The 12,371-nt window shown below is 48.7% G+C and overlaps 2 protein-coding genes across 2 annotated transcripts; one reads left to right on the forward strand and one right to left on the reverse strand.

The window, feature by feature from the left end:
* Positions 1-1,465: 1,465 nt before the first annotated feature.
* Positions 1,466-7,687, forward strand: BP5553_06224 (C2 (Calcium CaLB); the record flags this gene model as incomplete). Its single annotated transcript, XM_032014847.1, has 6 exons — positions 1,466-1,657; positions 1,722-2,043; positions 2,098-4,739; positions 4,789-6,155; positions 6,831-7,449; positions 7,508-7,687. The coding sequence occupies 6 exons, from the start codon at positions 1,466-1,468 to the stop codon at positions 7,685-7,687; spliced, it is 5,322 nt and encodes a 1,773-aa protein (XP_031869528.1).
* A 2,615-nt stretch (positions 7,688-10,302) lies between these two features.
* BP5553_06225 (uncharacterized protein) lies at positions 10,303-12,302 on the reverse strand (the record flags this gene model as incomplete). The annotated part of the gene is made up of 5 exons (XM_032014848.1): positions 10,303-10,857; positions 10,916-10,948; positions 11,000-11,510; positions 11,579-11,606; positions 11,663-12,302. 5 exons carry the CDS (start codon positions 12,300-12,302, stop codon positions 10,303-10,305), a joined length of 1,767 nt encoding a protein of 588 aa, XP_031869529.1.
* Between the last annotated feature and the right edge of the window lie 69 nt (positions 12,303-12,371).

The following is a 12,371-nucleotide window of genomic DNA, read 5'->3' on the forward strand; positions in this document are numbered from 1 at the left end:
TTTGATTTATCCGGAATGGCTATCATGTTGTCTTTTCATTAGTTTGTTATTCGAGTTATGTACTGAGGACACTGGTGTTGTTCAGTGTCTTGGTCCATACTTCGCGCAAGCGGGCATTACCCTACTGCTCTTTATAATAAGTTGGGGAAGTGCTGGCGTCTGACAAGTCCCTGGTCTCTTCCTTGCTTCTTTAATGTATCTCTAAGTACCGTTAATAATTAATTGAGTGGTTGTAATCTGTACTTGCACGAAATGGGCGGCTCGGTGGTGGGTTATGCATAGCCCTTCGCAGATTCGCAATAGATGCAATAGATGCAATAAAACAGTATACTCAACAATGAACATCCTCCACATCCTCCTCCCTCTGCTACAACCATACCACCTTGCCATGCCTCTCTCTCTCTCTCTTCCCCGCGTCTTCTTCCGCAAGCGTCCAATCCAACAAGAGACCGCCTTGCTATCTGTACCTTACCTACGAAGTACTGTATCCTTCTGTGCTAATAAATAATAAATTGCTAATAATCCGCCATCTTCCCATCTTCCCATCTTTCCATCTTTCTCGCCCCATCCCTGCTAACTTCGGCTTGAAGGTCCGGAACTACGACGTTCCTTGTACCAGGTACCCAGGCAATGGCAATAATAGCTCCAATAGCTGTCCTAGCTCCAACCGCACCGCAACGCAACGCAGCGCAAGCAGCAGCGCAAATCGTCATCGCCGGCCAGCATTTCAGCCAGCGCCCAGCAACAAACCCAGAACCCCAGAACCCAAACCCAGCACGTTCCAGCAAAACCCAGCAGTCGCCCAGCTCCCCAAGTGTCCCAACCACCAGGAAACCCACGATCTCAGCGCCAGTTCCCCTACGAGTACCAGGCAACCCACGCCCACTGGGTGCACAGACAACCCGAACTGCACATCACAGCTGGACCAGGTTCTGGTTCCCATCGCAGTGATCGCACCTCTCACATCTCCCGTTTTCCTTTCCTGCTGCGGCATCTGCCCACGATCGACGTCTCCACATCTCCACTGGCCACAACCTTGGAAACTTGGAATCTCGAAAAAGCCACCAGCTAAATAGTCTCTCTCGAGACTGTCTGCGTCTGCGTCTGCGTCTGCGTCTGCGACTTGCGTCGTGCTGCACCCCTACTACTTGAGGAGCTACGAACTACTAGTCTTCTGCTACTCACCTCGCCCGCCACTCTTCCATCGGCATCTCCCAGCCCAATTCCAATCTCCTCGTCCCACCACGTACTACTAGTAGCAGCAGAGCTACTTCGCTTCCACCAGCCAAGCTCCCCGGACCAACCCCCTCCCAACATCGTCCATTCTTCGGTGCCGCGCCCTCTCCCCTTCCTCGAACCATCCTGTGCGAATTGACGTATCGATATACTATAGAGACGTCGTCTTCGGCCTGCATGTCGAATATCCTCAATTGACTCTGCAAAACCACAGCTGCCCGCTCCCGGGATGTCGCTGGAGTCCTCGGCCGCAGAGCTAAAGGCTCAGGGTGTGGTGGAAGCTGCTGCAGACCCGAACACCTCGGTGACCGCTGAGGATGCGGAAAAGAAAATTGTCACCGAGAGCAACAAGGCCGGAATAGAGGCATTCACTTTCGACCCTAATGCGAGCCCAGAAGAAAAGGCTGCCCAGGCCAGGGCCGTAAGTTGACTATCCATTGATGCTCTACGAAGCTTTTCCACTAATAACTCTTTTTTTTTCTCAGCGTATACCAGAAGGCTTCCATCACGAACACAAGTCCAAAGCAGTCGCAATCCCAACAGATATCGACGATGGACAACCCGGCGCCTACGATCTCCCTTCGCCCACGACTGCTGGTGCGCTCCCCCCTGTCGCCCCGATTAAAGACAGCCATGGCAAACCATTGGCAAACGGACATATTGGGGTAGACGACTATGATAGATGGGTTGAGCGAACCGGCTGGCCGCCAAGGTTCAGTACCGATTCCTCAAGTGAGCTTGACGAGGGGAATATGGCAGACTACCAGGACTGGCTAGAGGGGAAGCTCAGTGACAAACTCTTTGGAGGTGAGCTATTTTCCAAATGATATCTCCCAATCCTTCTAATACGGCTTCTGGCAGATTGGTATCACAACACGGCGGTAATCGTATTTGCCTGCCTCTCCTCGTGGTTTATAGCGACGCTAGGCGGCGGCCTTGCTTGGGTCTTTTTCATTATGGCGGTTTGCGGCACATATTATCGAACGTCGCTCCGTCGAGTAAGGCGGAATTTTCGAGACGATATAAACCGAGAGATGTCCAAACGCAGGCTCGAAACGGATACCGAGAGTTTGGAGTGGATGAACAGCTTCATGCTTAAATTCTGGCCCATATATCAGCCCGTCTTGGCGGAAACCATCATAAATGCGGTTGATCAGGTCCTCAGTGTATCCACACCTGCTTTCCTCGATAGCCTCCGCATGAAAACATTTACCCTCGGATCCAAGCCACCCCGCTTAGAACATGTCAAGACCTACCCAAAAGCCGAGGCCGATATCGTTCTTATGGACTGGAAGTTCAGCTTCACTCCTGGCGATCACTCCGATATGACGTCTCGTCAGGTCAAGAGCCAAATCAACCCTAAAGTTGTGCTGGAGGTCAGAATTGGCAAAGGTGTGGTGAGCAAAGGGCTGGATGTCATCGTGGAGGACATGGCATTTTCTGGCCTCATGCGGGTCAAGATAAAGCTCCAGATCCCTTTTCCCCATGTCGAAAGGGTCGAAGTCTGCTTTTTGGAGCGTCCGACTATCGATTACGTTTGCAAGCCCCTAGGTGGCGATACGCTTGGGTTTGACATCAATTTCATCCCTGGTTTGGAAACATTCATTCTGGAACAGATCCATGCCAACATTGGGCCTATCATGTATGCGCCGAACGTCTTTCCAATTGAAGTGGCCAAGATGCTCTCCGGATCCCCAGTTGACCAAGCGATTGGTGTCCTGGCTGTTACTCTATACGGAGCCCAGGACCTGAAGAACCCGGACAAGTTTTCTGGATCCCCTGACCCGTTTACTGCCTTGTCCTTCAACGATGGAGCGACATTAGCACAGACCAAGGTTATCAAGCAAACCACAAATCCAAAATGGAACGAGACCAAGTACCTCTTGGTCACGTCGTTCAACGATGTTCTCACCATGGATATTATTGACTTCAATGATTATCGCAAGCACAAGAAGCTCGGAACTGCTCGCTTCCCACTAGAGAGGGTTCAAGACGTGACAGATCACGAGAACGAGCAGCTTGAGTTGGTGGCCAACGACGGCAAAGCACGAGGGCTCTTGACTGCAGATGTACGATTCTTCCCTGTGCTTGAAGGAGAGGCCAATGGGGACGGGAAGAAGGGGCCCCCACCAGAGTCCAATACGGGAATTGCACGCTTCACCGTTGAGCAGGTTAAAGATCTTGACGGCAGCAAGAGTTTTATCGGGCAGCTTAACCCCTATGCTGTACTTCTACTCAATAATAAGGAAGTCCACGTAACCAGGAAGTTGAAACGAACGAACAACCCCATCTGGGACAATGGCCACAAGGAGCTGCTAATCACTGACCGCAAGAATGCCAAGCTGGGTCTCGTGATCAAGGATGACCGAGATCTCGGCACTGACCCTATTTTGGGTACCTATCAGATCAAGCTGGACGATATGCTGGGCTTGATGGAGAAAGGACAGGAATGGTACAACCTTGCTGGTGCGAAGACAGGACGCGCAAAGTTGACACTGCAGTGGAAGCCTGTCGCTCTATCCGGTGTCGGTGCTGGGACGGGTGGCTATGTCACCCCAATTGGTGTGATGAGATTCCATTTTATTAACGCCAAGGACCTCAGAAATCTCGAAACGTTGGGCAAATCTGATCCCTACGTACGAGTGCTCCTGTCTGGCATAGAGAAGGGCCGCACAGTCACATTCCAGAACAATCTCAATCCTGATTGGGACGAAGTGATCTATGTGCCCGTGCACAGCACTAGGGAAAGACTTACTCTAGAAGTCATGGATCAAGAGACAATGGGTGATGATCGGTCACTGGGAAGTATCCAGGTCTTGGCATCCGAGTACGTTCAGCAGGCCGAAAATGGCGAGTATCTAGTCCATGACGAGAAAACCCGCCATGCAGCCGCTTTGCGTATACACGGGAAGGGCTCACCAAAGGGCACCCTCAACTACACCGCAGCGTTCTATCCCCTTCTCAATATAGCAGACCCGGAAGATGAGGAAGCGGCAGCCAAAAAGATGTCATCTGAGGCAGGGCGTATCTCCATAGATTCGACCAGAACCGCAGGAAGCAAGCAGTCGATGGTAAATGGGTCGGCCGGCCCTGCTGCATCTGATAGCTCACTGGCGAAGGCACTAGCTGAGGGCGAAATGGAGCAAGACGAGACAACAGAGACGGAGAAATTGCCGAAAATACGACTCACACCAGAAGAACTTGTCAAGTACGAGTCTGGCCTTATTATCTTTAAGATTCTCGATGTTGATCTTAGTCGCGACGACGTTCGTGTGGAGGTTGTGATGGATGACATGGCCTTCCCATCTTATGTCTCGTCGACAATTCGATCGAGAACAGCCACGCTTGACGATATCGGTGATTGTTTTGTGCGCGAACTAGACTTTTCCAAAATCACCCTTCGTCTCCGCGACAAAGGTGCGAAGCATGGGGGTGGCGCAGATGACCACCATACCATTGCTAAACTGACTGGGAATACCCTGGACACCCTCAAGCAGTGCTTGGTAAGTATTGCCTCCCCTATATGTTTCGAAGAATTCTAACCATTCCAAGAACAATCCCACAATTCTCAAGATGAAAGATGAGGAAGGAAGGACCAGCAGTGTCAAAGTTAGCTTGAAGTATATCCCAGTCAAAATGCAACTTGACCCTAGCGAGAGTATCAACAACATGGGCAAACTGCGAGTTGATGTTCTTCATGCGTCAGATCTCCCGTCTGCGGATCGAAATGGGTACAGCGATCCATATTGCAAGTTTGAGCTCAATGGTAAAGACGTCTTCAAGACCAAGGTGCAGAAGAAAACCCTTCATCCAGCCTGGAATGAGTTCTTCGAGGTAGATGTTCCCTCGCGAACAGCTGCCAAATTCGTCTGCAACGTTTACGATTGGGACTTTGGCGACAAGGCGGATTTCTTGGGCTCCGCGGACATCAACCTCGAGTTACTAGACCCGTTCAAGGCGCACGAATATGATCTGGCCTTAGATGGCAAATCTGGAAATGTAAAATTACGATTACTATTCCGGCCGGACTACGTTACCCGCTCTCGTCAAGGATCGTCCACTTTCTCAGGCACTTTCGCAACTCCTGGCAAGATAGTTACGGGCGTCGCTGGCGCGCCAATCAAGGGTGTCGGTTTTGCAGCGCACAACGTTAGTAAAGGTGCATCATTCCTCCTGCATGGCTTCAAGAGCAAGAAGAAGGACGAAGAGGAAACGAACGGAACCGCCCCTGCTACACTAATGGAAGCGGAAGACGCTGCATTCGTAGCTGGTGGAAGCGTCGGTGGCATGAAGCGTGCTCCTGCAATTGCGCCGCCTCTGATCGAGACTACCGCGCCTACTACACCACCAGGAACTTCAGCTGGAGACAACGGGCATAGCCGGAAGAAAAGTTTTGGGGCATCTTCTATACATAGCACCGCGTACGGTACTCCGGGCAGTGCCCCAACGGGCACCGCCCACTTCACAATTATCTCGGCCTCCGGGTACCCCCCCTCGTCGAACGTCATGGTCTACGTCAAGCAAATCACCCCGAAACCCAAGACACTTCACAAAACCGATCACATCAAATCTGCATCCGGCACCGTAGCGTTCAATGAGAAGAAAGAGAACTTCAAGTGCGCCTGTTCAGCAGACACGCAGTTCCAGATCCAAGTCAAAGGCCACAACACATTCGGCAGCGACGATGATCTGGGCGAGAATCTTTTCTTCGTCGATGAATCTGGTTCCGGGCAGGAGAAGCAGGTCAAGGCTGGAAGTGGCTTTGTGGTGTTGAAGAGTAATTTCGTCCTCTCTGCCGCAGCTACCGAGAACGGATCTGTAGGAGCAGATAGCCCCAAGAGCGGGTTCAGGAGGAGCTTGTTGAGCAAGAAGGAGAGAGATGGGGGAAGAAACAGCAGGGATATTACTCCAACACCAGTGTAAACCGCAGGTGAACATTTGGGTAATAACATCCTGGGAGTGCCTTGGATTTTGAAGGAGTTTCCGAGCCTTTTCGAGCGAGGTGTTATCTGAGCACTGTGCACCTTTTTTGAGTGCCATTGCGGCGATATCATTTATTTTTCTCGTTCAGATACCTTTCTTGCACACGGGTTTAATCAATAGAGGTGTTTATTTGGAACGAAGGTTGGAAAGGGGGGGGGGAAGTCAAATATCTATAACTCTTTCTATTTATAAGCTTCTGAGCCGAGATAAGGACAGCAGTAGTGGGTTGTCGGTCGTGCCTAGGAGATTGTCCTTTTACAGTGGGTACCAGGGGAGGAGGAAGAACGAAAAACGAGGGCCGAGGTGGGAGGGTGGTAGCGTTGTGTTGTGCTGGATATTGAAACCGTATCTAGATGATCTTTAGTGATATAATTGATGAAAAGCGCTGAGCATATCTTTATAACTTTATCAAATCTTGGTTCTGAGACAGACATGAGCCCTAAATTCCCTCTTCCGCAGCGAATCTACCGCACTGTATAATTATTAGTCTATGTTACGGAGTTAGCTAGTTCAGGTGAGGAAGGTCCCGCCGTCCGGGTATTGTGACGGAATGGTGATGGTCGTCGCCCCCTTTTCGAGCTAAGCGATACACCTAACTCTGTTTACTTCAGCTGCAACGAAGATCCAGAGACGGGCGAGTCTGATGGGTACCGATTCCCGAGTCCTAATGACTCCAACTCCAGTGTCAAGGCTTCCCTTAAGAAGGTACTCAAATTCCGAGGAATAATGGACAAAGACACCAAATGGGTTGATAAGGTCTTCTTGATCGGTGATGACCTCCACCATTGGCCATATCTAGACTTAAGGAACCATTTGGAGGGCTGCGGTTGTGAGCAGAGGCTGGCTTATGCCCTGGCTGCTCAGATTGAGCGTACTCGGAACGGACTTAAGGTTGGAAACGAAGAGCCCAACCATGAAAAATCTTTAGAGATGATCCAAAAGAGCTTTCCCTCCTGGGATGATGATGATAAGGTGAAGGACTATCTCAAAAGGCTTCTTATATTCCGAGGAGTAAAGCAGGGTGAGGCGAAATGGCTCACGGATGTCTCCTGGGTTGGTGTTGAGCTCAACAACCATGACTGGAAGAACGAGGCATATGAGAATCCTATGCGAGACTGGGGCTGTGGCCACTATCTGGCTTTCGTTCTGGCTTCTGATATTGTAGAGGCGCGGACTCAAGCCGAAGAAGCCAAAAAAGAAACCGAAGTCAAGGAAGAGAAAATGAAACCCGTGCGCGCTCTTTCCCTATCTATCATTTGAGCGTCCAGCCTCTGATAATATCCAACAGCTTGAGACAATAATTCAAGAATGTGAGAGGGAAGTTCCTACAAAGTACAACAACGACGACCGGGCCAGAGTGGAACTCTGTGTGGCTGTGGTCTTTTTACGCCTGATCTTCATGCTTGGAGGATATTTCTTCGGGTCAAACCCCCTCCCTGAGTTAACAGCTTCTGTTTCTGCTTGCTAACATTTCTACTTGTAGCATGCAAGAGAATATCCCACGCCCTAAGAATAATGTTTGTCATTCTGGGCTTTGCGGTCGCAACTTGGATTGGTAATGTTAGGCAGTTACGGACTTGGTGCAAGTAAGAAGCCCTTCAGCTGGCAAGGAGCGAAGGGCAAGTTTAAATCCGAGTGGTGAATGTCATCGGAGTTTCTTTTGAGATGCGCTTGTTTATTGTTGAGTTGGCTTTGATAGATTCGGGCAGACTGTGTACTCTTGTCTCTAATTCGTCGGGAACTGGCGGAGGGAAATAACTTGCGTGTTTTTGTTTTATTACTAGAGGCTTCAAATAACACGTTCCGAAGTCCTTATCTTATTATCGGTTTAAGTGTAAGTTTTCTATAGCCTCTTAATTTTAAAAGTGATAGCTGCGCGTTTTGAGTTTCTAATAGACCTAATATAGACCTAGGAGTCCATATACATAGTTAATGAAACTTAATCCAGCCCCAGTTACAGGTATTGCATTTTGGCCCGGGAGAGCGTAGATATTGTATAATAACGGGAAGAGATCGATAGTCCTATCTGCACGATCTCACCCCGTACATATTGCAATCGCCTCTTTAATCTGCATTCAGTTGGTTCTAACTTTTCTCAGCCTAACGTGCCCTATATCCAGAATCTCAGAAGCCTGGGACCGGACTCTTGCTTTTGTAATTATGTAAGGGAATTAGATCCATGAAACCAGCTATCCCCTCATTCAACATTTTGACCTTCATCCCGTCTTACGAAACTGGCAGATTGGGCATCTCTTTATTGACAAGGCATATATATTGACAGAGTTTGATATATTGACAAGCCACTAAATAATTAGTCTGTTATATTGACCAACAAATATGGTTGGCGACAGAGTGGTTACTATTCGGATACCAGATGGGTAATACGTAATTATGGTTTTGTTAATAGACTAACCTCTTGCCAAGTTCGTTCAATTTCATTAAGCCACTGCGCATATAGCACCATCGGAGCTACAACTAGAGAAAATCCTGGATCGTCTTTAACTAACGACATTACTAGAATCGCTATCATGTTCTTTCCCACTCCCATGCTGTCTCCGAGCATGAAGCCTCGGTGTCGAAATAGGGATGGGTAAACAGTAAGGGTATGGGGAACCATGGTGACTGTGTTGTCGAGCCGCCATTTGGTAGGCGAAGAATGAAAAAAAGGTGCCAGAGGAAGAAAGATGATCCATTTAGGGAGAATGAGGCACCCTGTGCTGGCTAATTAAGCAATACGTGCAACAAATTACTATTAATGGCTCAGTTTAGAGACCCAACTTGTAGCTAGTATTACCGGGGGAGTCTGCATGAGAGGTTTTAAGCGGCCAGAATAACACGGTGCCTCAGCTGAGGCCAGCTCTCCTAAGGAATTTCGATCTAGTTTTGCATATCCCCTGTAAATTCTGGCTCTCTCTAAACCGAACCGGAGCCGTTGCCGATAGATCGGAAACGAAAGCTCTTAATCACAGAGAGGGCTTGATCATTATTTACTCTCGATAGCGCAGGGCCTTTACGGTCCCGACTTATTTCTATAAATTAAACGGTCAGGGGCCACCTCATATCTTTTAGGACATACTCCTTGAACATGATTATTGGGACTGAAAACTATCTAGATGGGAGATTCGATTGCAAAACGGTCTCTTAGAGCTCCCTATCACCTTTCCCGGATATTAGACTATCAGAAATTCAGAATTACTCAAGTCTTCACTTTGAGAAGCCAGGTAAACACACTCTTGCATCGTAATAATCAAAGCTCTAAAGCTAACCAGATATCTATCTTTTGTTTGCTAGATCAGAGCCAATCTCCAATCGATATCTACTGAAGTGACAATCTGCCCATCTCACCGCTCACTATCCCTCTATAGGGGCTCGCCTCACCGCTCTATCCGGCCGGCATAACCTCGCTGCTTGTCGCTACTGTATATATTCAAATAAACAAAAATGCCATAACGACAACCTAGCTCTTTAAGACACTCCCCACAAGTGTCACACGACACCTCATATCGAAGAGAAATATAACTAGGTCTAGCGACAACATCGAAACGGCAGAGATTAATTGGCTGTGGGCAATGAACTCTTTTGCCATTCTTGGCTTATGTAATTTTATTTGTTATTTTTTATACAGCCTGCTTTTGTCGACATTTCTTTTTGGCACCCTGTCGCTAAACGAATTCGATGCTCTCGTCTATCAATAGCCTCACTTCAAAACTCGGTAGGGTAGCCGAGCGAACGAAGCGGGAGTTTCTTATAGTTATCTCAAATAGCACGTCATATATGTGACTCGATTACGGAGGTATGAACTATCCAATGCATCCATTTCGAATTTTCGCTTTACTAGGCGTTATAAAATGCAGTTAGGAGGGCCAAAGACAATGGAAGATAATAGGCAACTCGAGACGTTGCTATGGGTGCCAAACGGGAGGTACTCGCCTGAGTTCAGATGCAAAACAGTCCCTAAGGCATTTCCATCGAGAGCAACAGAAACAAATACAGCAATGCTCATTTTAATTAAGATAACTTAGCTAGGTGCTAGAAGTTAATACGCTACATGACGCTCGCAAAATGTTCCCGTCAAGGGATCGATCAGTAACCGCCACCATGTTGATGCACAGGACATTCCCCAGGATGGGATACAAACCACTCCCTAATACACTTCAAGTGAAACCGGCAAAAGCACTCTAGTCTTCCCATCTCCACGCCGACTTCAAATTCCTCCAGGCAAATCGTACATTCCGCATCATCAACGCAGTCCTTTTCTGTTCCTAAGTAGGGGAAGACGCCAGTTCGACGCGACTGTGCTGCAGAGCGGGGCTCGGGGCTGGAAGATATGGTATTGACAGAGGATGATGATCGATTTGGATCGCTTTGGGCTGGTGGTGGAGGGGGAGAACCATGCATTACAGAAGCGATACATGCCTCTACGTGTTGAGAGCGTAAAGTTTCGAAGTCTGGAAGCAAGCGAGATGGAAGTTCGGTATGGCAGACCCAACATTCATCCTCCTCTAGTATTTGTCGTCGTGGTTGTTGGGGTGGGCGTAGTGTTGGTGGTACTTGCGAACGGGAGAGGTCAATATCGTTTCTCGCGGTCATAGACGGGTGTCTGTGGGCACCGGAAGGTCGATCGCTCAAATTGTTGACCTGGATATAACTGTTAGGCCGCGTTTTTGCGGGAATATCTGAGTGAAGCACAACTCACCACATAATATATATCACGTGCATTTCCGCCCACCTAATTGTATTAGTATTGGTACGACCTTTGGACGGGAAAGGGAGAGTATACCGTGCTACTCCGAGATCGACTTTCTAGCGGATCAACGAATCTATGACCTTCTCTAGTATTGTAAGATGAGCCTCGAGATTGAAGATTTTGCGAATGGGAGGAATTATTTTGACCAAGTATTGAAGATTCTCGTGGTCTTCGAGGCGCGTTTCGAAGACGTTGTACCAATATAGGGTTACTTTGACTGCCCCCCGGGTGTTGATATTGACCATGGAAAGGCGACATAGCACTTGATGAGCGGCTATGTCCGCTTGGCTGGGAGGAGGAGGCTGGCGAGTTGCTGAAATTGGACTGTGGAGGAGCAACGTTTGGATCTGGGACGCAAGGATTACAGAGTCTCACACGTTCTCCTCCACCAATACCCCTAAATTCAGCGGAAATAGAAGAACGTGCAGAATCCCTGGTTAGAGGTGTTGGAGGTGCGTCTTCGGTTGGTGGTCGAACTATGTATGGGTGCGGAATGGTGATGCGATGGGGAGAACAAGAATTACAGACAACTCTACCGCATTTTCTACAAGGAGTTAATAAGGCTTACTAAACGACATCATAAGTTTGCACAACTCGGGAATATTCACGTACCTGCAATGGTGTTTACGAATAAAGAAACCTAGTGTCAAAGTGTCAATAACCATACGAGGAGGAATGGTAAGTTGGGAATCATACTGAATTGTGTCCCACAAATAGGGCAGATAGTGACCTCAGCATCTGGTTGCCATCTGGGCATAACACTTTCCCTTTCTGCACCGTCCAGTCCCCCACGTGGACTCGGATCCGACGACGTTGGGGGAAGTGGAAGTGGTCTTTCAGATGAAGATGGTCCGCCACTCCGATCAAATGGAATCGGTGGTGTGGATATAGGCAGGTCACCACTGGGTGTAGAAGGGCCAGGTCTGAACGTGACGTTGCCTGAGGGCGTAATTATTGGCGACTCAATTTCTCCACCAGCTACTTCACCAGCTGCTTCACGTTGAGATCCAGAACTGTCCGACCTGCGTGACTCAGAATCCCCGGGCCCAGTGGCTGCAGGAGATGTAATGGTTGATTTAGGTTGATTTTGAGTATGGCTATCCTCATTGTTGCTTTCAAGATCGGCATCTCTCCAAGCCTCATATTGATGCTCAGCATCACTTCGCTCTTCTGGAGAACTGGCAGCCTGGCCTTGAAACAAGGTAGCATCGTTTTGCTCCGCCCTCGAATTCACTTCTTGCTCGGATGGCGGAATCGGTGGCAAAGGCCGCTCTTCTCTTCGTTCCACCTGGGGAGTAGAAGCTCCGGCTGCTAAAGTCGAGTCTTGATTCTCCATATTTGATCAAGGCTGCAAAAGCACAGAAACTTGTATGAGCTTCCACGTCGTGCTCAAGTAGCTGCACGA

The sequence above is a fragment of the Venustampulla echinocandica genome, assembly GCF_003357145.1.
Source record: "Venustampulla echinocandica strain BP 5553 chromosome Unknown scaffold_3, whole genome shotgun sequence".
In the NCBI taxonomy this organism is placed as follows: domain Eukaryota; kingdom Fungi; phylum Ascomycota; class Leotiomycetes; order Helotiales; family Pleuroascaceae; genus Venustampulla; species Venustampulla echinocandica.